At 39.2% G+C, this 23,668-nt stretch overlaps 4 protein-coding genes across 4 annotated transcripts; 1 reads left to right on the top strand and 3 right to left on the bottom strand.

The window, feature by feature from the left end:
- Positions 1-1,039: 1,039 nt before the first annotated feature.
- Positions 1,040-11,572, bottom strand: LOC119997768 (1-phosphatidylinositol-3-phosphate 5-kinase FAB1A). The gene is made up of 13 exons (XM_038844957.1): positions 11,027-11,572; positions 10,055-10,775; positions 8,957-9,694; positions 8,038-8,191; positions 7,546-7,890; positions 6,689-7,055; positions 6,141-6,604; positions 5,703-6,034; positions 5,429-5,552; positions 5,174-5,344; positions 3,148-4,671; positions 2,182-2,448; positions 1,040-1,503 (listed from the first exon to the last, which is right to left on the bottom strand). The coding sequence occupies exons 2-13, from the start codon at positions 10,675-10,677 to the stop codon at positions 1,201-1,203; spliced, it is 5,412 nt and encodes a 1,803-aa protein (XP_038700885.1). The 5' UTR covers positions 10,678-10,775; positions 11,027-11,572; the 3' UTR covers positions 1,040-1,200.
- Positions 11,573-11,832: 260 nt separating this feature from the next.
- On the bottom strand, positions 11,833-13,368 carry LOC119996790. The gene is made up of 2 exons (XM_038843586.1): positions 13,268-13,368; positions 11,833-12,487 (listed from the first exon to the last, which is right to left on the bottom strand). Exons 1-2 carry the CDS (start codon positions 13,366-13,368, stop codon positions 11,833-11,835), a joined length of 756 nt encoding a protein of 251 aa, XP_038699514.1.
- On the top strand, positions 13,286-20,914 carry LOC119997058 (AT-rich interactive domain-containing protein 4-like). Its single transcript, XM_038843834.1, has 15 exons — positions 13,286-14,794; positions 14,904-15,095; positions 15,737-15,790; positions 15,906-15,994; positions 16,216-16,489; positions 16,569-16,625; positions 17,049-17,080; positions 17,314-17,449; positions 17,554-17,727; positions 18,236-18,793; positions 19,530-19,667; positions 19,740-19,838; positions 20,055-20,155; positions 20,265-20,355; positions 20,538-20,914. Exons 1-15 carry the CDS (start codon positions 14,642-14,644, stop codon positions 20,634-20,636), a joined length of 2,247 nt encoding a protein of 748 aa, XP_038699762.1. The 5' UTR covers positions 13,286-14,641; the 3' UTR covers positions 20,637-20,914.
- A 330-nt stretch (positions 20,915-21,244) lies between these two features.
- LOC119997059 (ethylene-responsive transcription factor RAP2-12-like) lies at positions 21,245-23,279 on the bottom strand. Its single transcript, XM_038843836.1, has 2 exons — positions 22,898-23,279; positions 21,245-22,372 (listed from the first exon to the last, which is right to left on the bottom strand). The coding sequence occupies exons 1-2, from the start codon at positions 23,199-23,201 to the stop codon at positions 21,504-21,506; spliced, it is 1,173 nt and encodes a 390-aa protein (XP_038699764.1). The 5' UTR covers positions 23,202-23,279; the 3' UTR covers positions 21,245-21,503.
- Positions 23,280-23,668: the final 389 nt, after the last annotated feature.

Raw genomic sequence — 23,668 nt, forward strand, 5'->3', positions numbered from 1 at the left:
AAAAACCGGAGGGGAAAATTGTGAGAATTCCCTCTCCTGCACTGTAGACAAGCCGTCAAGCCCAAACGTAAGGGTTAGAAAATAAGAAGGAAACAAAAATCGAGGGCATAATGGTCATTACATGATAAAACCGGAGGAGAAAATTCAAAATTTACGAGCATTCCTAATTTCGTTTGGAATAGCCACCGCCTAATTGTCATGTACATAAGTAGTTTGGGTATGAAAAGCATGAAGGTGGAGTGCAATTTTCTTGTTGATAATTAAGAGTCGCCAAATTCGGCTGAAATGGACAGAAAATAATATGGATATATCGATGAGGATGAATGAGTTTAATTTGTTGATGAGAGTCTTCTCTCATTCCCTACTTGGACAGCCGACATGCCCTATGTTTTTTTAGATTGCCCCGCCTTCCCACTTGACTATCTAGAGTTTTCACTTCGGTTCTCACCTCTTTTTTTATTAAAAAAAAATTAATTCAATCATGATATAGCTTCCATCATTTGACTGCATTCACAATGGTTGTTGTTTGTTTGTTTCGGTTTCACTTTTTGGATCTTAACCTTTTAGGAAACACACATCAAAAAGATGTGGAGATCTCATTGAACATTTTCCTTCGGGCTCAAATATCATTAAATTAAAAGACATAACAAAACTTAAAACAGATAATATAATTGATTGTTCAAGTGATGTGAACTCTCAGACAGTTGAATCCTCCCTCACTTCAAGAGTACCAAACTTGGATTCTAAGGCCTTATAGCCGACCCGTCAATACAACTATTGCAAAATCATAAAATATAGAGTATTACTGTCAGAATACATCCAAATCATTCATTCACCTCCTGGCTCCTTCCATTTCTCTTCTTAAGCCCTACTTTCAAGGCTGGGATTGTTCATTATTTCATATGAAGTCGAGCATCCTTGTGCTCAAAGACTAAAAAAAATAAAATATAAAAAAGCTCTACAAACAGGGAGATGAAATTGGTCAACCAAATGCAAAGATATTTCTTAGCATTATTACAGCCTTTTCACGCTCCTTATAAATAAATAAACAAAGAATAAAATTGCATTATCACGAAAATATATGAGGTAGCCATCAAAAATTATAATGGGAAGAAAAAAGGATGGCATTTAAATTGCATCTTGACATATACTGATTTACATGAGCTTTTCACGGAATCACTCAGGAAAAAATGACCTACCTTAGTTTTCTTCACAAAGGTCTGATTGGGATCCACTGGGAAGTATTGTAGGGGAAGACCACTGATCTGGCATCATAATAAAGTAAGTAGACATAGCTTTCCTAAACCGTTTCTTGTACTGCTGGGGAGATATAACAGTTGGAGTTGTGTTCTTAGGCCCGCCAAGGATGCCCGCGGTCTTCACCCAAGTTTCAAGGTGCTTGTCCCATGTATATTGCCTCATAAAATCAATAATCCCAAGAACCAACTCATGCTTTCCTTCATCAACGCCCACCAACAATGAGTAGTCCATCACGTCAATCGACTGTTGCAACATGGTTAACAAGGAATCAGAAAAATATAAAAACAGAAGAGTGCACCGCTAAAATAAAATATAAGAGCTATATAACAAAATATTGCACCGAGATTTCAAACCACAGAAGATAGAATATAAAAGCACGACTATGTAATCAATCATATATTTGAAAAGGTGCTTCCTAGGAGGACAGTCACGCCTAATTTCAAGGAAAGTCCCTTTTTAATAAAGATCAAGGAATTTCTCAGCAAATAGAATACACAAAATCAAGGAATTTCTAAGCAAACAGAATACACAAGCACGACCTTTTCCCCAATTTTGTGAGTTCAAATTATTAAGAAATTTTAGGTGTCCACCCTATATTCAATATTCACAGCAGTGCAGCTGATTAGAAGGTAGATGCATGCTGTCCAGAAAAAAAAAAGTAATACAGCAAATGATTCTCCTAGATATTTTTACAACCTTACAAGGATTTTTAGGGAGATAAAAACAATTCAAATTACTCTAATATTTGTCCTTCAGAATTCAATATGAGGCATTATCAACTTTATTCAACAACCAATAAACTTCCCCACCGCATCAACCAAAAGAAATGAAAGAAGACTGATAAATGGAACAGTTAAATATCCAATTAGACATCCATGTATTAGTTTACAGATATAGTAAGGACAGTCAGCTTTGACTTACAGCCAGAAATGAAGTATCGTTCCAAACACCTCTTTCTAGCAACCGTTTAGCCTTATTGCCCACAAAAATTGGAGAGGTTGGCATTGCTTCAAGCAAATTCTGATCTAGGAGAACCTTATTGCTCCCACTTGTATCTGGATTGTACCGTGAACGTGAAGAACCTTTGAGGTCATAGAGCCTAGTAACATTACGCCTAAATAATAGATTCTCCATGACCAAAACATCCATTTTGGATTCTTTCCCTCCCTTAAGATGCTTCGACGAGACCTTCAAGACAATACCAATAAAGGATAGAAAATTGCAAATTAACAAAATCGTTGTATCAAAACTTATATGCCAAGCTTTATAGATCCCGTAGTTTGTGTAGATGAACGGGCAATCTCAGCTTTTTAAATTGGCGCAGTAGATTCTTCCTCCAAAAATCCACTAACAAGACGTAACAGACAATTAGGAGACTTAAACATAATAACATATTAAAGGCCATGAACAGCTTGAATTCTTCTTTAATCTTTTATGAAGGCCTTTCTGTGCAGCACCCTATGGAAGATTTAACTCATCATCAATTGTCAACTCTAGGAGAAAAATAATTTCTCACACATCCACAACAACATGGATCTATTCATCCTCTAAACAAAGACTTAAAGTGATAATAGTAGTGAGAGAAGTAAATATTGCTTTGGGTCACCACCACTTTGTGGTGTATAAGGCTGAGGTAGTGAGCTATCAGGCTGAACACGGGCATTTCTTAGTTTTCTAACAGAATCCTAAGTGATCACAATTCACATGTTTATCACGTGATTTACAGTTTATCCTCATTGACAGAGCTTGGATGTAAAGGTCAATGCAACTAATTTGACTATGGCTCAGCTCATTGATTAGCATGGCTTTGCAATTAAGAGAATTCATTTATCTGATTGTCAACTCTCATGAAAGTAGTATAATGGTATCAATGTAGCAAATGAATACCTGATAAATACCCAGGATCTTTGCTAGACAAGTTGGGCTTCTTGTACTAATCGACTCTGATAGGTATTTAAAGTAAGCAGGAGCAAACTTGATGAATGATTCCAACTCTGTCTTTGTAACCTGTTTGACGATAAATCGATCATCCAAGGTTTTCGCAAAGAAAACCTTGCTCTTGCCACCCTGGGCACCCCACTTCTTACAACGACTAAGAGATCTTATGAAATCTCGTTCAGAAGGACAACAAGTCCTTCTTAAAGCATCAAACCGCTTTGCATAGTAACAGGTCACTGAATACTTCACCTTTCCAAGAGGGCCATCATCCGTAAAAGAGACTCTGACATGCAAATCCTTAGTGTACAAAAGTGGGTCCAACACGAAGGAGCTCCACGTCCCAGACATGGATAAAATGCTCTCTTCATTAGACCCCAAGCTTCTATATGTATCAGATGCTGTCTCATCAGGAGAGTTGAGTGAAAGCAGACTCACTGAATCAAAATTCGGCAATGATGCAGTAGAATCCCAACCGTCTTTTGGTCTTTCAAGCTCAGACATCTGGACATGATAATCTGACGAGACAAGTGCATATGCTATAATACTTGTGGGCTCATCATCATAAACATGCACAATAGTGTCGTTGACACCAACAGGGAGAAGCAACCTGGCACCGCTTCGCCTTTCCAACTCCCTAAACAATGAGACATAGACAGGATTGTACTCGGAAATACCAAGCTTTTGAGCATTCAGCGAATAATTTTTGCTAAATGAGCTAGGGAAATTAAGAAATGATGTCCCCACCCCACTTGCAGAGTTTTCCATAGAATCAGTCCCCTTGGTGGGTAATGTGGAGCCAAGGGAATGAGTTGCCTCAGTCTCACCTTTTCCCACGGTAGAAGTCTCCAAATCTAGATCCGCAGTCACTGAATTTGACATAGTTGAAGAATCTATGCTTGTTGAATTGGGAACTGAAGAGCCATTCTCTTTAGCTGTAATACTTGTAGTGTGACTTTCACCAGTCCATGCCGCATCAAGGGTATCAGATAAACTTGCCATAATTGGAAACTCCCCCTCTGAGAGAGCCCTCCTTACGACTTTTCCAGATTCCAAGGCATCAGGTTTATCACCGTTATTTTCAATAGAAGAAAGGCATTCCTGAAAGTCGTTCCGTTGAATTGAATCCCCAGCAGACTGGCTAATGTGGCCAGCATTTCCGCCTTCATTAGATTTTAAATCGGACTTTGTATCTGACAAGAATGAGTCACAACTACTAAAGCCTTCACCTGGCTTGGTAGTCATGCTCATTTCAGCAGGCTTCTCCACAGTATTAATAGGTTTCTCCTCAAGTTTAGGAATGCAACTCTTCTGACGTTCCTGGACATTGCTTTTTGAACTGGCTGCATGTATTAAGCGCTGGTCCCAAACATACGAATGGAAGAGAATCTGCCTCCGCAGTTTATTGATCTCAAGAATATCAATTACAATTTGACCAGCCTTCGCCTCCCCGAACAGCACCTTCCGTAACGTTTCCTAAACAACGCCACACCCCAAAAAAAAGGAAGACAAGTCAGAGAATAAAACTTTACCTAATGCATGGCCTAATTTATGCAAAATGGAGAAATTGAGTTTGCAGCCCTGGTTCTCAGACAAATAAATAGCTACTCATGCATCAACTAGGGCGACTCAGCATCCTATCAAATAAATATAATGAACTGGCCGTGCAAGCTCTCTTCAAAGAAGAATGAATCCTGCCTTCACAATATCATCCACACATGACCAACATTGAAAAAAAAGCTTTAAGGACGAAGAGAGCTGCGAAACAACAGTTTTGAGCAGCCTATCAATATCCACGAGTTTACTCACAAGTTCTAACAGCAGAAAGCATGGGATTCATGCTGAGTATTACAATGGAAGCAAAGTATACTCTAGGTCTGGCTCAGGTCTCAAAGCAAGTTGGGGGGGGGGGGGGGGGGGGGGGTGGGGAGGGGGGGTATGAAATTAGGTTTTGAAAGAGATGGATCCTATAAGCTACCTCAAACTCTTGTTTCTCCTTTTGTAGCATCTCCTCCAACTCTGTTTTTCCCTGCCTAGATTCAGGTGATTTCAAGTCACTGACCTCAGACCCTGCACTTGATCTTTTCTCCAAAATTTGATTAAGAGCATTGTATACATCAGTAAACAGGAGTTCTGCCATGTTATGCACCTAAGACACAAAATCAATGATCTCCTCAGTATAATATATTTTAATTACTTCCTAAATCAGAACAAGAGTTTGTGATCAGTGCACCTCATTTGCCTCTTTTTGTATCCATTCCTGATTGTCAGAGTGAAATTCAACTTTTGGAGGTGGCAGATAAACAGAATGAACATCAATTGAAGCATACCGGAAGCATGCAACCATTTTCCCAAAACTGCAATGAAACAACAATGTAATATACAAATAGACACCGAGTATAACATCCGACATTTAGCAGTAGATCTAAATACAAATGTTAGAGAATAAAAAGTTCTAACATATGCCATCATCCACCACATGACCTTGTTGAGGGGGAAGAGCCTACCCATAAAACCGCAGACAATCTCTGTGAAGAGAATGACCACAGCTTGCTACCCTGCTAGCAGCTGCATGATTAGAAAAGCTTAGCTCCAAAAATTTCCCAAAAGATAAACCCCAGGCAGCATCAGACATCACTACTCTCCGAGTTGCTGGAGGGATTCCACTGATGCGAGGACATCTCAGGCACCGGTGCCACATCCAGATTTTACCGTCACGCTCCCCAGGTAAAGGCAACTCGGGAAGCTTTTTAACAGAAATGGTAAGGCTCCCTTGCCGATGAGTATAACAATGCACATGTGCTTCTGAAGGCATATCACATGAACTGCAGCTGTAGCTCTGATAAAAAAGACGAGTTTAGTGAGGATAAGTTTGTGGTCATTTGGAACCCAAGAAGGAAAATGTATGCCAAGTATAAGTACAAGTATAAGAGATCTAACCACACCTGCTCAAACAGATCATCACGTAAAAACCGCCCCAAAGGCTTGTCAAAGCTCCCATAGTATTTGATACGAAACCGATGTGCCCGTTCACACACAGTTCCTTTCCAGACACATCGTGTTGATAGGGAAACTAAAATGCTCTGATGATCAGAAGGTGAGGGTGGAAACTCTTCCTTTGAGGATCCCATTTCTTCATTAGTATTATTATTGTGCTTTAAGGATGACAACTCTGGAGTGGAATGTTGATTTGCAGCAAACGCATTTCCATCAGCATAACCACTAGCAATACTTTCCCCAAATGTCTCTGGAGTGCCAAAATAACTAAAATCGAAATGATCATATGCCATTTTTTCCACCAAGTTGGTTGTTTTGGCCTGAAAAGACTCTTTAGGACCCACTTCAGCATCCACTCCAGACACATGGTCTGAGGAGAGTTCATTACGGTGAGACCCGGAGATGTCCTGTCCTGAAGAAGATAGACAATCGTGAGGAAAATAGTAAATTCAACAATAATTCATACGTTTCATATATCAAGTTTTCGGACAAGAACCTTTAGATAAGCAAGCTGAAAGGACAGCTTCCAGTTTGCAAACTGAATCAGTATAGGTAAATGAGGCTGCGTCAGCAATGAGATCATTTTTGGATTTCGGGAATTCAGTTATGGGTTGTGAACTTGAAGACTTTCCACCAGCTGGGACAGTAAAACCAGGTATAGTGGAAATCGACTTGTCAATACTGGATGGCTTATCAGGTAATGCAACTGTTATTGGAGATTTCAGAGGAAGTTCTGGAAGTGAGGCTCCTTCATCAGCCAGAAAAGATGTCTCAAGAGCCAAGTGATAGGCTGCAAAGACACCATATTGAACAACGTGTTTCACCTTCTTCAATTCATCCCCATTGGCACCCTTCAGCAAAATCTAGAAAAACCACGACAAACAAAAATAGATTCTCATTCAGTCATCCTAAGAGTCCCAACTCCCAAAGAAGGTCTTCGGAAAGTTAAATATAGTATATTAATGGTAAATTTTCATTTTCCACCAATGGAGGCAGAATAATATACCCTGAGCGAACAAGAACTAGAATCCAACATAACATATGTCCAAACATGAAATGATCCTATGTTATAATTTCCCCCAGTAAATTATCTTATTGATTTGATAACAAAACTGCATCCCTAGTCTATATCATACATTAACTAAGTTCACTCACAAATTGTTGTGGGTGCAAAAAACCCAAGTAAAAGCACCTTTAAGTCCAAGCCTCTAGGCAGAAGGGCCGAAGACTCCAAAAGGTTACACCACAGACCTCAATTAGAGGAGATAAGAGTTCAATATTCTCCATATCATAACACAATATTAAGAACACCTTTGTGTGTGTATGTATGCATGTATTTGCCAAAGGACTTACAGTACAACCCAAAGGCTTTGGGCATCCCTCAAAGAACATCAGAGTCTTGGTCAATTTCTTCCCACCTTGTCCTGCACTGCCATGCTCTTCAATAAATTTCTCCACATGGAACATGTCACAATATCCTAGTTTTGGTGATGTCAAATGATCAATTGAAGGGACTATCTGTGACCCAGTGCATCGAGCTATTCGCTCTAAGAGTGGCCTCTTAATATTCAGAACCAGTGATATGTCTTTTGCAAGAAGGTATTCCTGTGCATGTCGAGATACTGACTTCTCCACCAAAAGAACATTAGGGTGATGAGCATCAATTTTTGCAACTGCCATCTTCAAATGGTCCATTTCCTAAAATAAAAAAACAAATAAATGAACATAATACTACATGCTAATATTGAGTAAACAATAATATTTATCATGGACTTGATCATTGGATAAAACTCTTCAAATCGACATTATGAGTCAAATCCAAAGAAAAAGGTAAACAACAAAAACCTGCTGTAACAAAGTATCAAAACTTGACAAGTGGGTAGAAACGCGTTGATACTCCAAAGCTCCTCCAAGGATTAGAAAGCGTGGTTTATCAATCTTCGAAGTCATTCGCCGATGAGCCACGTTCTTCTTACAAACAACACCTTTAACCGCCATACTGTAGAAATATATAAAAATCCCATCAGCATGACTTAACTCTGTATATGGAAACAGGAACACATAAAACTAAAGAATGCCTCCTTGAAGCTATAAAAACCCATCAAAGTTAGCAGCGTCCTTCATAGAACATGAATTATGACATATCTTGATGTTATCTTACAAGAATGTGAAATCATGCTATAAACCTTTTCCATTGTGTAAAGGAAAGATTTAGGTGATGAGGGCAAAAAGGGATGGGATCTTTTCTTAAGGATTACCATCATGAGTTCCTCATATTACGGATAAAATGCATACTTCAGCAATCAGATTTGAGTAATCGCTACAATCATGTTCAAGCAATTGAATAATAGGGTGTTTTCTAATGTTTTAGACAGCATTTGAAGCATCTTTTCAGAAACAGTTCAACAAAGTTATTGCCAGCATCCAGAGACAGAACTGAGAATCCAAAGCATCTGTTAATGCATGGAAACTACTGCCCTTGGCATAAAAATACACAAAAAAGGGAGTAATCTAAAATGGCATGCCACAATTACAATATTCAAAATCATGTGACTCAAAGAGTTATGCCCTAAAATACAGCCAACATTCCGTAACTTACTGTAGAATCCATTACTGAATAGCAAAAGTGCAGAGGTAATTATAACATAGCACTGCCAATCACCACGCATATGAAAAATCGGAAGATGGTGTGCTGGACAAGCAGGGTGAAAAACTGATGAGTCAAATTATATATGAAGCTTCATGCACAATTCAATGGCATTACCTCTCCCTGGGCCGCCCGCTTGCTATGCATTTAACCTTCACATAACCACCAGGATCCATTCCTCCGCCTTTACTTGTATCCGGCTTTAGAAGTGTGGCAGCTTCCCAGGACAAAGATGTAACTATGTCGAGCCAATTGTCTTTGTCATCTTCTCCAACAGATAGGTTTTCAACGCGCAAAAGCTGAGATATTAAAGCTCTAAAATGCCCTTCTACAACGTTCTTCATGGCCTTCCTATGCTCCTCGCCCGAATTTTCCCTACTATGAAATTCCCCACTATCAAAGCTGTTTGAGGAGCGTAGATATCCCCACTCCCCAGTAGCACCCTCATCATCATCATCTTCTTCAATAAGAATGGCTTCTCTATCGTCCTCTTCATCCTCTGGCTCTGGAGGGAGCCAAAGCAGCCCATTATTCTCAAAATCCACAGGTTCTCTATCTGCCTCCTCCAAATTGTAAAACGGAGCCTCGCATTCATCACCATTACCATGTTCATCTACTTCTTCCACTGGTTTTGTTATTACGTCCACACCTTGTAAATCAAAATTATCAGGTAATGGTGAGGCACTAAAACTTTTTGAGTCAATGTTACCACCATTTAAATGCGATCTATCAGGTTCATAAACATGGTCAATTTCATCCACGTTGACAGCACCATAATAGTCATCAGCCCGAGAAAACTGCCTCACTTCTGAATCTAAATGATAAACACCATAATCATCATCGTCGTCATAACTCCTGAAATAAAGAACAAGAGGCACAATAATGGTTGCAAAGCATCAGAACCAACAATTATGAGACTGAGGAGATCATTATTTATATGATGCCAATCAAGAAGAATCATTCAATGTCTAACAGCATAGGTGCAACAGTGGGTGAGTAATGTTTAAGTGAAGAAGCAATATCTCATGTCGCAACAAAAAGAAATCCTTACTCGCTACAAGGATCCAATCTTGGTACATTTTCTTAAGAAATCACTTACTAAAAAGTCATGCAGCACATTCATATAAAAGCAAATGCAAACTTGGATGGTGGGAATGCAGTACAAATTACGTGGAGGAAAAAAAAAGTGATCGAAATACACGAAGGAAGAGATACCTGTTCATGCAATAGCTGAATTGGTTAGGAGATGAACTCAATACAGCCGCTGAGGGATTTGAGCTCCTCCCAGTAGTCACATTGTCTTGCTCAACCATACCTGAATCCATTTGAGCAGACTGACGAGGACTAACACCAGAACCATACGGCACACAATGGTAACGTCCAGTGGAGTAAGGAGTTGAACCAACGGTGCTGTTGCTACTGTTACAGGTGCCGCTAGACTTGCTGCTAGCCAAGCTTGCTGCAGATGGCGATTTACTGAGAACAGGGCTAAGCAAGCAGGTGGTCCCATTATCAACACCTGCTAAGCCCTCTACCCATTGCTTGAAGCAATAATTGCAGACCCTGATCCTATCTGAATCCTCCCCGCTAGTCCTCGACTCAACAGATGGGGCAGGAACTGAGTTTGCTGTACACCTGGCACAGAAAACTCGGCCACAAAGTCTACAATGGTGCTTACGATTGAATACAGTGAACTGGGAGTCACACTCGTAGCATACCCTACAGCTCTGATCGGGCATCCAAAAATCCCTCGACACATTCACTGGCTCACTCCTACGAGGGATCCACGACTTCACTATGTCAACCAGCTCCGTTATTTTCCGATCAGGGGTGCCCATGGACAACTGCAATCCCACCCTACTCGACTCATCTTGAAATATTCATTGGTCACTATCTCATCTAACACAAACCACAAAGCCACTGCATGTCCACGGTCCTGTCATATTCAACCCCAAACAAATTCAACAAACTCACATGAATACATAAATATGATGTATCTGCCAAAAAACATTACAAATCCTTACCGGATGCACGACCTACTTGGCCTCAAATTCGACAGTTCTTTCTACTTAACCCTCAACGTACATAACAATTCAAAAAATGTCATCCATCAAGAACTTATAATGTTCTTGTCGATAATTACAACTTGCAGAAAATCAAATAGAAAGGGAAATTAAATTCAATTACCTGCGATCCCGCAGAGCCGCTCTGATTCGAATCTCAGAAGCCCTGATTTCAACCCTTTAAATTCGATTCCCTCTCCAGGACAGTACCCGGACCTTCACTACACAATCTAAATCAAAGGCCCATACAAGAGAGCAAGCTCAGAGAATACAATCCGGATAATTCTTCATCGCGAACTATAGTCAGCGAAACCAATTAAAAATTTCACCGCAATCAGATCGAGATAATACCACAACAGCAATCGCATCAGAGCGATTTTGAATATCCAAACCTGACTATGTCGCGACACGGTGACGCAGAGACAGAGATAGAGAAGTGAGTGTAGAGGGTGAACGGTTAACCGGCCCTCGCATTTTTCAACCGCAACTCGTGATCATTAACAATTGTTCAATATTTTTTTTCATAATTGAAAAACTTATCACGTATTTTGTATGGTAGAGATTTCTGCCTTATTCTTCTTGATCTTCTGTTCCGGTCTGCTGCTTATTTTTCTTGTTTCTTTCTGGTTTGTTTGGTTTGCCTTTTTTCTCCTCTGCAAAGAAAAATATATCAGCAAGCCGCGTGTGCCGTGATAATTATATATATTTTGCCCTACATGTGGGCCCATTTTGATGGGCCCAGGCGTCAACGTTGCACCGAGGCCTGGGTCAAACTGGTCATGAAGCCCACCAGTTGAGTCCATCAATAATGCTATAACAATGGTAATTAATTAATGGTTAATCAACAAAATCTGTTTTACATTTATGAACATGAAAAACAACCCTAAAACAGTGTGATCCAGTGGAATCATACATGTTTATGTTCTTCTATCAAAATGGAAGAGTAAAAGGGAGAGCAAATACATCAGCCTCAGGTATGTAACGGGCACTGGGCCATAGACTGGCAACATTAGGGGATTCTGCAATTCTTTTTGAACTGAGAAGCCAATCTTCAGCATCCAAACTCTGTGAAAACCACTCTTCAATGAAATCTCTGTACAGAGATGCTGCTTTCTGCCTCGAATTGGGACTTATTATATCGTCCAGAGTAGGAGCAGGAACTTTGACTAAATCCTCCGAACAACATTGTTCTTTGTGCTTTCGCAAGGTCGATTTAATCCTCCGAACAGTATTAATGTTCTCTTCGTGATCACTGCCATTCGACGATGATGAGGCTTTCCTCTTTTTGCTACTCTGTGGTCCATCAGACGAGACAGTCTGCTCATGTTCTTCGGTCAGACTACTCATCTCTGATTGCTCAACTTCTTGTTCTTCTACTTTCAACTCCGATATGTACCCACCGTTGTGCTTTTTCACTGTATCGTCATCAATATCAAAGAATATTCCCTTCTTACTACGTTCTTTCTTCTCCTTCCTCCTCTCTCGCCTCCGCCGCTTCTTCTCAATCGATTCGGACAAGGCCAAACCACCAGAATGGCTCCTCACATACCCCGGAGGCGGGTAAAGAAAGCACCGTGACATGGCTCTGTTAACCACAAAAAATTCCAGTAGAATTTACCACAGATTGACAAGGTATTTCGTTGATTAAGAGGGATTGGGTGTCAACACACCTGATCGAAGGAATAGGTACAAGCTTTACACCTAGGGTTTTTGTTTCTCTCTAACGGTAATACCCACAAAGGCAGGAAAACCCTTTTAAACGGCTTTCCATATTTTGATCTGCTAGTAGTTACCGGAGTGAAATTTAAATTTTTGTTCAATTATAAAACTCACTTCCTTCATCATGAATTTTTTGTGATTTGCAATTATGATTTTTTGATAGGTGATTTTTAAATTGTTTAGTCATGCATATGCAATGTTTCATGGTTTTTACTTTGCTTAAGTGCCTTGTCATGAGAATATTAATATTCTTTATCATGTTGCAAGTTGCAACATCTTTTCTTTCTAAATATGATCACACATTTTTTTTTTACTATCCAATTGAAATATCGGAGGAAAAATAAACTAATAATCAACAAAAGGTTTCCGATTGGTTATGTTTGGAATTAATAAGAGTTGGGAATTAAAATAAGACAACAAAACAAAAAAGTCTCTCGATTAGTGTAAGACTTAAAATGTCTAATGTCAGTTTAGTAAACACTAACCATGTGATTTATAAGTTTAGACATATCTCAAAACACTTGAACCACATTTATTAAAGAATAAAACCGTGCTAGCAGACTTTGGGTCATAACATACAATACCTCAAATGGATTGAATTTCGTGAAATTATAACAATTGATAAAGGGGTATAAACTAAAACTACAGAGACTCAATTACGCAAGTGTAGCTCAAGGCCCAAATATGCGTCCAAGTTGACCTACACACCTGGATGGCTGGATCAGCAAAAGATGGATCCAAACCCATATATCAACAGGCTCACAGACTTGATTGGGCTCAGGAGGCCCAGAGGCTTGGCTTAGCTTGGCTCAATACCAAACGCACCACCCTAACAGAGTCTCCATTATCCCGTTGGAAGGTGGAGTCTTCAAAGAGAGAGTGTCCATGATGGTAACATGATTATGGTCAAGATCAACCCTTTTTGGATCAACATCACAACCAAAGAACAATACATATACATATATACTGATATACACATACCACAGTGAGAATTGGTGACAATAAGATATAGTAATTGATTTTGATGATGACGATCATGATTCAACATGCCAGGGTTCTTCGATGCTGGGTGTCCAAATCCAACTTCAAACACAAAGAAGATGAAAAGAAAAAAAGAAGAAACCAATCCCAAATCCAAACCCAACAAAACAATCGTACCCTTTTGAGAAAAATCTTGATTGCACTACTAGTACTACCTCTTATTCCTTCCCCAGAAATCTCAAGAACAACAGAAAAAGACACATAAAGCACAAAGAGCAACAACAACTACAAAGTTTCGTACCTTAAATTTTAATTTTCTCTAAGAAATCGTGCATTGTATATTTCTTTTTGAGTACGATAAGTAACAGGTTGTTAGTATTCCAGTCATAGGTTAATCTATCCGCTTTGAAAAGTTAGCCCAATCAAATGTGAGAGATCAATCCCCATTTGTGTTTCGGTCAAATTGGGTTTTCGGATTTGGTTGTTTACGGGTTATTTTCTTGGTTGTCAAAGTTAAAGAATCAAATCATCAAAGGTTTTTACAGGCGTGTTTTGTTTTGACTTGACTTGATCGGAATCTGTTTCCTTTGGCGACTGGCTAATTTTTTGATAACCTCGACTTTCTTCACAACTTAATTTAATTTATTTATAATTTGTTTTTAACAGAGGATTTTTATTTTTCGAAGTGAAAAGATGCGTACTTTTTTTCGTTTCGAGATTTATATCGGTCTTTGTAGTCTCTAGGGTTTCTGGACTTTACCCTTCTTAATTCTTGCTTCGATTTTGTTTCTGGGTTTTTCTCCGTTCTCTTTGTTTTCTTCAATTTTTGCAGTTCCAGGTTTCTCTGGATACAATAAGAGTGCTTTCTTGGTGAGTTATTGATTTGAGATGCTTTTAGATTCGGAGAAAGTTTCAGAATTTTGATTTGATCGTTCTTCCATCCATATTGAGGCATTGGTATTTGGTACCACGGCGTTTGGATTTCTTTATTCTTTGTAATTTTTCTGTGAACAATTTCGGTGGTCTCTGGCATGTGCGCATGATGTTTCATGCTCAGGGTCCTGCGAGGAGTCATTGTAGTATGCTCGCAGTTTTTTGTGGCAAGATCCCAGGTAATAAGCAGAAGCCGTCAATTTCTGATGACAAGCCCAGATACCCATTCCCGCAGCTAGCTTCTTCTGGACGCCTTGAGGTTTGTAAATTTTATCTTGTGTTGCTTAATTAGCATTAGTGTTTGGAATGTGGCAGAATTTTTATTCCTTAGGTTCTCTCAGTTGCGTCTCTCTACGTTTCAAATGCAGGTACAGGTTTTGACCAATCCAAGTATTGATGAGTTCCAACGAGTACTTGAATCATTGGAACCAAATATTGTTTACTTGCAAGGAGAGCAAATTGAAGATAGTGAAGATATTGGATCTCTTCGATGGGGAGATTTTGAGTTAACTACTTCGGAGGCCATATGTGAGCTCTTTGGATCCACATTGCCCACCACTGTGAGTGTTTAGTATCCACACGTCATTTTTAGGTTCTCCTTGGTGCACATTAGGTTTAACCGTTTAAGTGATACTAGTGTTTGTAGGTGATGGTTTGCCTGTATGGTGTACTCTTTATGGAGAGGTTCCATACACTTTGATTTTGGTGTTGAGGGCAAGTGATATACATGAATGTTTATATGCAGTTTATCTTTTCCCTCACGGATTTATTTTGGCATGCCCATTGTGAAGAAAAAGTCTATGCCTTTGTGCTATGCTCCGCCCCCATACTCTTTTATACCTCCCTATAAATCAGAATCCTTAGTTATTAGCTGTCCATAATTGGTGATGCATTTAGTTTTGATACATGTTTAGCTCTTAGTGACATTTAACAACTTTTAGCAATTATGATGCACATAGATACATTTGCTACGTAGAATGCCCTGTGCGTTTTCACAATTTACTTTGCCCTGTAAGGTATAGCATGATTTTCTGATGGAATTTATTTTAATCAGCTTCCTTACAGTAGGAGTAGGCTCTAGCACTCAATTATTCATTATCCTTAAGGTGTTATTGACTTACTAGCGTTAATTATAGCTTCTATTAAACTTGGTGCAGTCAGTTATGACATTTTGTTTAACACTCTCAAATGTTGTGACCAGGTTTATTTGGAGATCCCAAACGGTGAAAAGTTGGCAGAGGCACTTCGTTCTAAGGTTATATTGGTTTTGGAGGATTCAAGATGTAAATAGTTGATAATTTCTTTTGAACTTGGACTACCCTTGACTTTTTTGAAGTAGGGAACATGACCCTATAATTGCTTTTTGTCAGGGTGTTCCTTATGTCATATACTGGAAAAATGCATTTTCATGTTATGCGGCTTGCCATTTTCGTCAGGCAATTCTGTCAGTTGTACAAAGGTATGATCATCTATTTTTTCTTTAATAGGCCAAGTTTGCTTGAAAATTTACTTCATTTGTGGTGATTCCTTTATTGACAGGATTGGTTTTACCTATCAGCATGTGTAGACTTTTTTTTTCCCCTCTGGATGCTAGTGGCTATTTGTCACAGGACATTTATATTTATCTGACATTTCTTAAGTTGGTAATGGAATTACCATTCTTGTTTCTTCTATTTTCAGTTCGTGCAGCCATACATGGGATGCGTTCCAATTCGCTCATGCATCTTTTAGGCTCTACTACATTCGAAACAACAATGTATTATCTTCAAGTAGCCTGAAGACTAACGGGCAGCCTGGACCATACTTGTTTGGGGACCCTCCTAAGATTGATATTGGTCCCCTGGAGGAAGATTTGGAGGGAGAAGAAAGATCTCCAGGATCCCTTCCTGCTATAAAGATATATGGCGAAGATGTGAGCATGAGGTTTCTTGTCTGTGGCATACCATGCACTTTGGTATGTTTGTTTCTCATCTATATAATTAAATGGTACCATTATCATAATATATTCTGTTTACAAGCTATATTCTTTTCAGGATGCCTTCTTGTTGGGATCATTGGAGGATGGACTCAATGCCCTTTTGAATATAGAAGTAAGCTTGATCGAGATTTTCTAAGATTGAGTCTTAAGTTCCGCATGTAGTTTGTTTACAGTTCCTTTCTTGTGTCTTGATGCTCGATGGTGTTAAATTTAAATTATGGCTGAAGTGAAATACTTCCAATTTAAATTATGTGCCATAATACTTGAATAAAGAGGCAAGGTTGATGATGCTTCCGCTGGAAAGGCTCAAGATCCTGTGAATGAGCTACAGTTTCTTTTCTTTTTTTTTCTGCCGACATTGAAGTTGTTTCATTAGTCATATATTGTTTATTTGTATTAATGGTTTCATTATCTAAAGAATTTTTCACGGAAACTTTTTAAGATATTTATGTGTAGTTTCTATAGTCATTTTTGCTGGTTCCCCCTCCTTTTACACTAATCTTTTTTTTTTTTTTGTCTTTCTTGTGTTTGCCAGATCCGTGGGAGTAAACTTCACAATCGAACAAGGTATTGAATGAACTTAAGCCCTTCACACTTTCTATGTTTTATTCCCTTTTTTTTGTAGTGGAATTGGGTTTCACTAGTTACTCTATTCTTAACCATTATTTGAATTATTTATGCTGTTTTTTTTTTTCAATGCTTGGGCTTTGTTTCATTGTTCTCGAGGTATCTTTTAAAGTTATTTTTGTTTAATTCTTGTAAATTATTATTTGCTCACCTTTGAGAATGTAAACTTGCAGCGCTCCACCGCCACCTCTTCAGGCTGGGACATTTTCTCGTGGGGTAGTGACCATGCGATGTGATGTATCGACCTGCAGTTCTGCACACGTATCACTTTTGGTTTCTGGTAGTGCACAGACTTACTTTAATGACCAGGTAAGTACAAACTCTGACAACTGGGGTGTGTGTGCGCGCGTGCTTGCTTGTTATCTTCTTGAATGTGATTGTAAACTTTTGCGTCCTTCACTACTTTGTCTCAGCTTTTGGAGAATCATATTAAAAATGAGCTTATCGAGAAGAGTCAGCTAGTTCATGCATTACCTAGCTGTGACGAAGGCAAATTGCCTTCATCTGAACCAAGAAAGTCTGCTTCTATTGCCTGTGGTGCAAGTTTATTTGAAGTTCATATGAAGGTTCCCACATGGGCTTCACAGGTATCTTCTACATACTTTTCTGCTAATGGAATTTGATTTCCCCATAAGACATGTTTAATAATACTTCCCCCCACCTCTTAGTTTATTGTTTAGTTATTTCTTTTGTTTGAGAACTTGGGATTGTTGTCTCTCTTTTTGTTTGGTGGAAGATTTTTTAAAATTTTAAAAAGGCGATTTTGTTTTGTGGCCACTGAAGCAAATTAACCCCGTGTGGTTTAAAAAGAGTTACTTGTGGTATTATTGTATTCTATTCCTTTTTGCTTGTGGTTTATCTTGATACTGATATAGGAACAATTAGTTGCGGTAGAGTGCTTAGGCAGGAGTTAATGACATTTTAAAAAAATATATATTGTTGAACGGAAGATGTTTCAACAACAAAGTTCTCATAGGGGTTGGCTTTAAGCTATGAGAAAGATTTTGTAAAGTATTAACTAACGAAAGCTTTTGCTATGATTTTAGTGCTGTTTTAGGTGTATTTGCATATGTGACTATTTGAATGCCATTACAGGTTTTGAGGCAACTTGCACCAGATGTATCTTACCGTAGCCTAGTTATGCTAGGAATTGCTAGCATTCAAGGCTTGTCAGTTGCTTCTTTTGAAAAGGATGATGCGGAAAGACTGCTTTATTTTTGTACAAGACAGGGTAAGGAGCTTCATGCAAATAATTCTTTCCTCAGTAAGTCCCCTAGCTGGTGGATGCCACCTGCACCTTGCCGCAAAAGATCTGAGCCATGCCAAGAATCCAAACCCTTGAATGGTAATGGCCTGGAAGGTCGAAATGGAGGAAACGTTAGACAAAAACTCAATGTTGCTGCATTAAGACCAATTCCACACACTCGAGGACATAAGAGGTTATCTTTCGCTGGATTTGCGGAGGGTGAAAGATACGATGGGAACCAAGTAAAAGTCAACTTGCCTGTTGCCCCGGCAAAGCATGTCCCTGCTCCAGTCGCACATCGGAAGTCATTGTCAAGCTCTTTTAAGGCTCAGCATATTATTTCGTTGAATCCTCTACCTTTGAAGAAGCACGGTTGTGGCAGAGCACCAATACAGATGTGCTCGGAGGTGAGTTTTTTTCCCTGCTTTATCAGACTCTTTTTAATTTGCTTTTTATGTGGATATTTCATAGGTTTTGCTGTGCTGTTCATATTTACTTCAAATTTCCATTTTATTTGAATTTTTTTGATCTGGGGTAGGGGTAGCCCAATCGAATACCAGTGAAAATTGGTTGATACTTGATACCATAGCATTCGTATAGAGTGTATCTTTAAACTGGAATGAATGATGTAGGATAGTCCATATAGTGGATTTCAACTAATTTATGGACAAGATCTGGAACTTTGATTCTTCGGCCTCGCATATGCTTTAGCTTTAACTTAGGGATTCTCTATTGTTCTCATGAGTATGGATTTCTCTTTTGAACTTCTTTGATTATTGAAATCTTCTGCTTGAAGATCGAATACACTTCACCAAATCTTGTGAAATCGCCTCCTTGCGTCTAGTATTTTTTCATAGTTTCCTTTGTGAATTTCGTTAGGCTGTGATGTTTTCCCCATTTTGCCCTGCCATTGTATATCAGCAACTTCATCGGTAGAGGGTTTTCCCCATTTCCATTTACCAAACAAATGGAATAATGAGGTTATCTTTTTGACCCCCAGTACTAACTGTAATCCTACTGGCTGTGAGATTCTGATAAAACGACCTGGGTGTTAAAATAATACCTCTCGATGCGACAAACTCTTTTAGTGATTCCATTCGGTTTCTTCTTTTCATTTCAACATACCCTTATCTGGTTTTGCAGGAGGAATTTATGATGGATGTGATGCAATTTCTGATACTTCGTGGGCATACTCGTCTTGTTCCTCAAGGTGGGCTAGCTGAGTTTCCAGATGCCATTTTAAATGCAAAACGCCTTGACCTCTTCAACTTGTATAGAGAGGTAAACTCTTTGATTTGCTGGAAAATGTTTGAAAATTGGCCTAGAGATCAGTCTAATATACTTTGCCTTCAGGTGGTTTCAAGGGGAGGCTTTCATGTTGGGAATGGAATCAATTGGAAGGGACAAGTTTTTTCAAAGATGCGTAATCACACCTTAACCAATAGAATGACTGTATGGCTTCTGACTTCTCATTTATGTTCATTTCCCCTCTAATTTGTTGCATTGGCTTGATAAATTCAAGGTTGGTTACAATATATATATAAGCTAACTTTGAGTCATTTATGCATTAAATGTACTGAAATTGTGATAGTTGTTGTTGGCTTGTTAATCATTGCTTTCTCTGGATATTGTATTCTTAGTGTGACTTCTTGCTTCTATCTGTTTTAGGGTGTTGGCAACACACTAAAAAGACATTATGAAACTTACCTTCTGGAATATGAATTGGCACATGATGATGTTGATGGGGAATGCTGCTTGTTGTGTCACAGGTCTCTCTCTCTCTCTCTGTGCAAACACTCTGCATGATTCCCTCTCTTCAGAGAGATGAATATGAAAGTGCATTCAGCATTGACAATTGAATTTGCATGTTTTCAACAGTAGCGCAGCAGGTGATTGGGTGAACTGCGGAATATGTGGTGAGTGGGCACACTTTGGGTGTGATAGACGGCAAGGGCTCGGCGCCTTTAAGGTATTTCTGCTTTGCCCTTTGTTCTTATCATTCCTAAGATATGTCGGATATTGAATATAGATTATGCAGTTGGCCATGAATGATTCCGGCGTACTTGTAGTTTCTCTCTATGTTGTTTTGAGATCCAAAATAAATCGGATATGATGCCATAAGAGTTACCTTTTTTATGGTCATTGATGCAGGACTATGCTAAAACAGATGGACTTGAATATATATGTCCACACTGCAGCATCTCAAATGTCAAGAAGAAATCTCAGAGAACTGCGAATGGATATTCATAAATCTTCGCATTCTTGGGATCTACCTCTAAAATCTCACTTTCTTATCACTATATTTTTATGAGAATGTGCAAGGGAAGGCATGTATTAGGAATGTAATTATTGTATTGTATTCTATTGTTGTCTACATATATGGATGACAGACAGAGCATAAGAAGGCCGCCGCCCACCCCCACAAAATGTACTCTTGAAGGAGAAGTAATTGTAGTCCATCAGCTTAAAATTTTGAAGGTTTTATGACAAACACAGAAAAGAACCTGAAGGAGTACAGAAATTTCCTATCTATGTGGACTAATTTTTGAAGTTTTTAAATGGGCTGTCTCACTAGTCAATCATGTTGGGCCGCTTACATTACGGAGCTAATGGTGGGCTTGGACAGCTTAACAGCAGTCCGGGGCAGAGTTTCGAGCCGGGAGCCCGCCCGTCCTTTTGCTAATCAATGGGCCTTACCCACAGAAAAGCAAATGTAAGCTTTTCTTGAGCCGGGCTTATTCAAGATTTCTAGTTTTTTTTTTGTTCTTTCCCGTTTCTCAAGAATTCTAGTTTCACCATGAAGTGATTATTTATGACAAGCTCATTACTCGTCTTCTTAAAAACTGATAAAATCAGAGTAACAATAAAATCCCACCATCACAAGATAATAATAGAGCTGTAATGTAATAACGTGTAAAACATACAGTTGCAAGTTGTTTCACTTCAAAACAGGAACTGTGAAGTTCTTCCCAATCCGACCTCATTCTCTCTTATTATGCCCTCCATCTTCACTGTAGCCAGTGTACGACGGAGCTGTGTATCTCCCAATCTAAAGGATTCACACCGCACACCATCCGTCAGTCCGTCACAAAGCAGGGTTTTTCTCACCAAGTGCCCTCAAACACAGGATTCTCGTAAAAACTCCAGAGATCCATCAAGCTCCCAAAAAATTGTATCCCAACTACCTTCTAAACAAGGAATTGGTGAGGACATTGGGGGATCAAAATGAGAGAGCTCTTCCGGCACCACATCCTTGGTGTCGTCAATCTTCACTTTCTTCTTTGGTTGGTTGTCGCCTCCAGCAATTGCAGCTTCTTCAAATTTTCCAATGTTTGATGCTACTGATGAGATCTCTGGACTTCTCTCTTCATAATCTCCCCAACCAAAACCAGAGCAGTGCAAGGTATTGCTCCCTTGTTCTGAACTAAAACAAGCGGTGCCCCCATCAGAAGGAACATATGGTTTCGGCTGAATTGCATCCTCAGTAGCAGGAAATGAGTCCATGTGCTTCAACGTCCATATTGAAGTATTATCTTCAGGAATTCCCACAGCACTTTGAAATTTGAAAACAGAACAATTCACTGAGTTGCTATCATGGTTTAGACTCAATCTCTCAGAGGATTTAGACTTGGAGCGAGATTTCTTGGAACTTGGCTTTGTGGAGAGCCCTTGATCAGTCCGTTGAGTAACTTCAGGGAAATTCAGCTTAGCCTTATCACCCCTTATCTTGTGTGCTTCAGCATCATAAGCCCTTGCAGCTTCCTCAGGCGTATTAAAGCTTCCAAGCCAAACCCTAACCCCCTTTTTTGGGTCTCTGATTTCAGCTGCCCATTTCCCCCATGGCCGCATTCTAATTCCTCGATATTGGCTTTTCCTCTTCATCTTTACAGATTTAACTGCAGACTTAGCCGGTTCCACAGACTTGACAACTTTTGAACCTACAGACCCAACAGGTTCCACAGAATCAACTTTTGAGCCTCCAGTAACTAAGAAAGTCATAATCCAAATCGTTTCACAGCATAAAAATACACATAAGTATCCAACAAAAGTCTATAAAATAAATTCACCAAAGGAAGACACACATGTATGAGTGTAACAGCCGTAGAACTTGGGAATTAATCTAGTTGTTAATTTCAGTTTGGATTTTACCAGCCGTAACAGACAAAATGCTGAACAAAAATTTAAGGAAAAAAAAAATCGTCAAATTCATGATCGTGATATTGTTTAAACCCTAAAAAAACCCACTTTCCTCTTTTGGTTCGGGTAAATTAGAGAGAGTTGGCAAACACCCAATACAAAGTGAAGCAATTTCAATTAACAGATATGAAATTTTCTAGCTCAACACACAAAAATGCAACAGGTCTGGTTCAATCAAAAGTGAAGATTCCACAACTCGAGATTGGGAAAAAAAATCAATAAAGCGAAAGGGAAGCAAATAGAAAAGCTCAAATTATTAAAACTAGTCAAATTGAAGATAAATATGATTTAAAGGAGGAGATGCTTGAAATTACCAAGAGAAAAAGGAGCTTTGTGAGAAAACCCAGATGAGCGAAACCCCAATTCTTCTTCATGTTCTTCTTCTCCATCTTTGTCAACATCAGCATAGTCAAGATCAGAGTCGTCCTTGAATTCCCTGAAAGCAGCCTCGAAATCTTCATCTTGGCCATAAATCTCGGAGCTCAAAGACCTAAACCTGTAACTCGTAACCTTGTCGCAATAGCTCTTCTTGGACTCAGAGCGCCGAGAAATGGCGGAGAGTCGGCGGCGACCTCCGCTCGCCGGAACGAAGTCCGAGATTCTAGCTCCCCCACACATCTCTCTTCCCTCTTCCTTCTGTAAAACAATGAATGCGATGCGAAGCTTCAATCGAACTCTGTTACTGTACAAAAACGTGACACCACGGTAGATTACAAAACCGAATCAACAAACGTCGATGTCAAAATGACACGTGTAAAGCACCGAACACGAACACCCACGAGGCGCCGACCTCGACCTATGTATTATGTAGGCTATGGTAACCGATGGGCTGAATTTAGTGGGCTCAATAATCCAGGCCATAGTTGAGGCATGGGCTAATCAGTGGGCTTAATGAGCCGAACCTTAGTTTCAGCAGGTTTGATTATTGGTTAAGACCCAGTAACTTTAATGAAAATATTAGTAGTTCAAAAACCAAATAACAAATAATTAAGTTAAAAGCCCTTTTCCCTCTGACTATTTATTTTGAGTACCAAATTACCAAAAGTACTAAAATTAGAGACCTAAATTAGAATTATCAATGCGTA

Source organism: Tripterygium wilfordii, chromosome 4, assembly GCF_013401445.1.
Source record: "Tripterygium wilfordii isolate XIE 37 chromosome 4, ASM1340144v1, whole genome shotgun sequence".
In the NCBI taxonomy this organism is placed as follows: Eukaryota; Viridiplantae; Streptophyta; class Magnoliopsida; order Celastrales; family Celastraceae; genus Tripterygium; species Tripterygium wilfordii.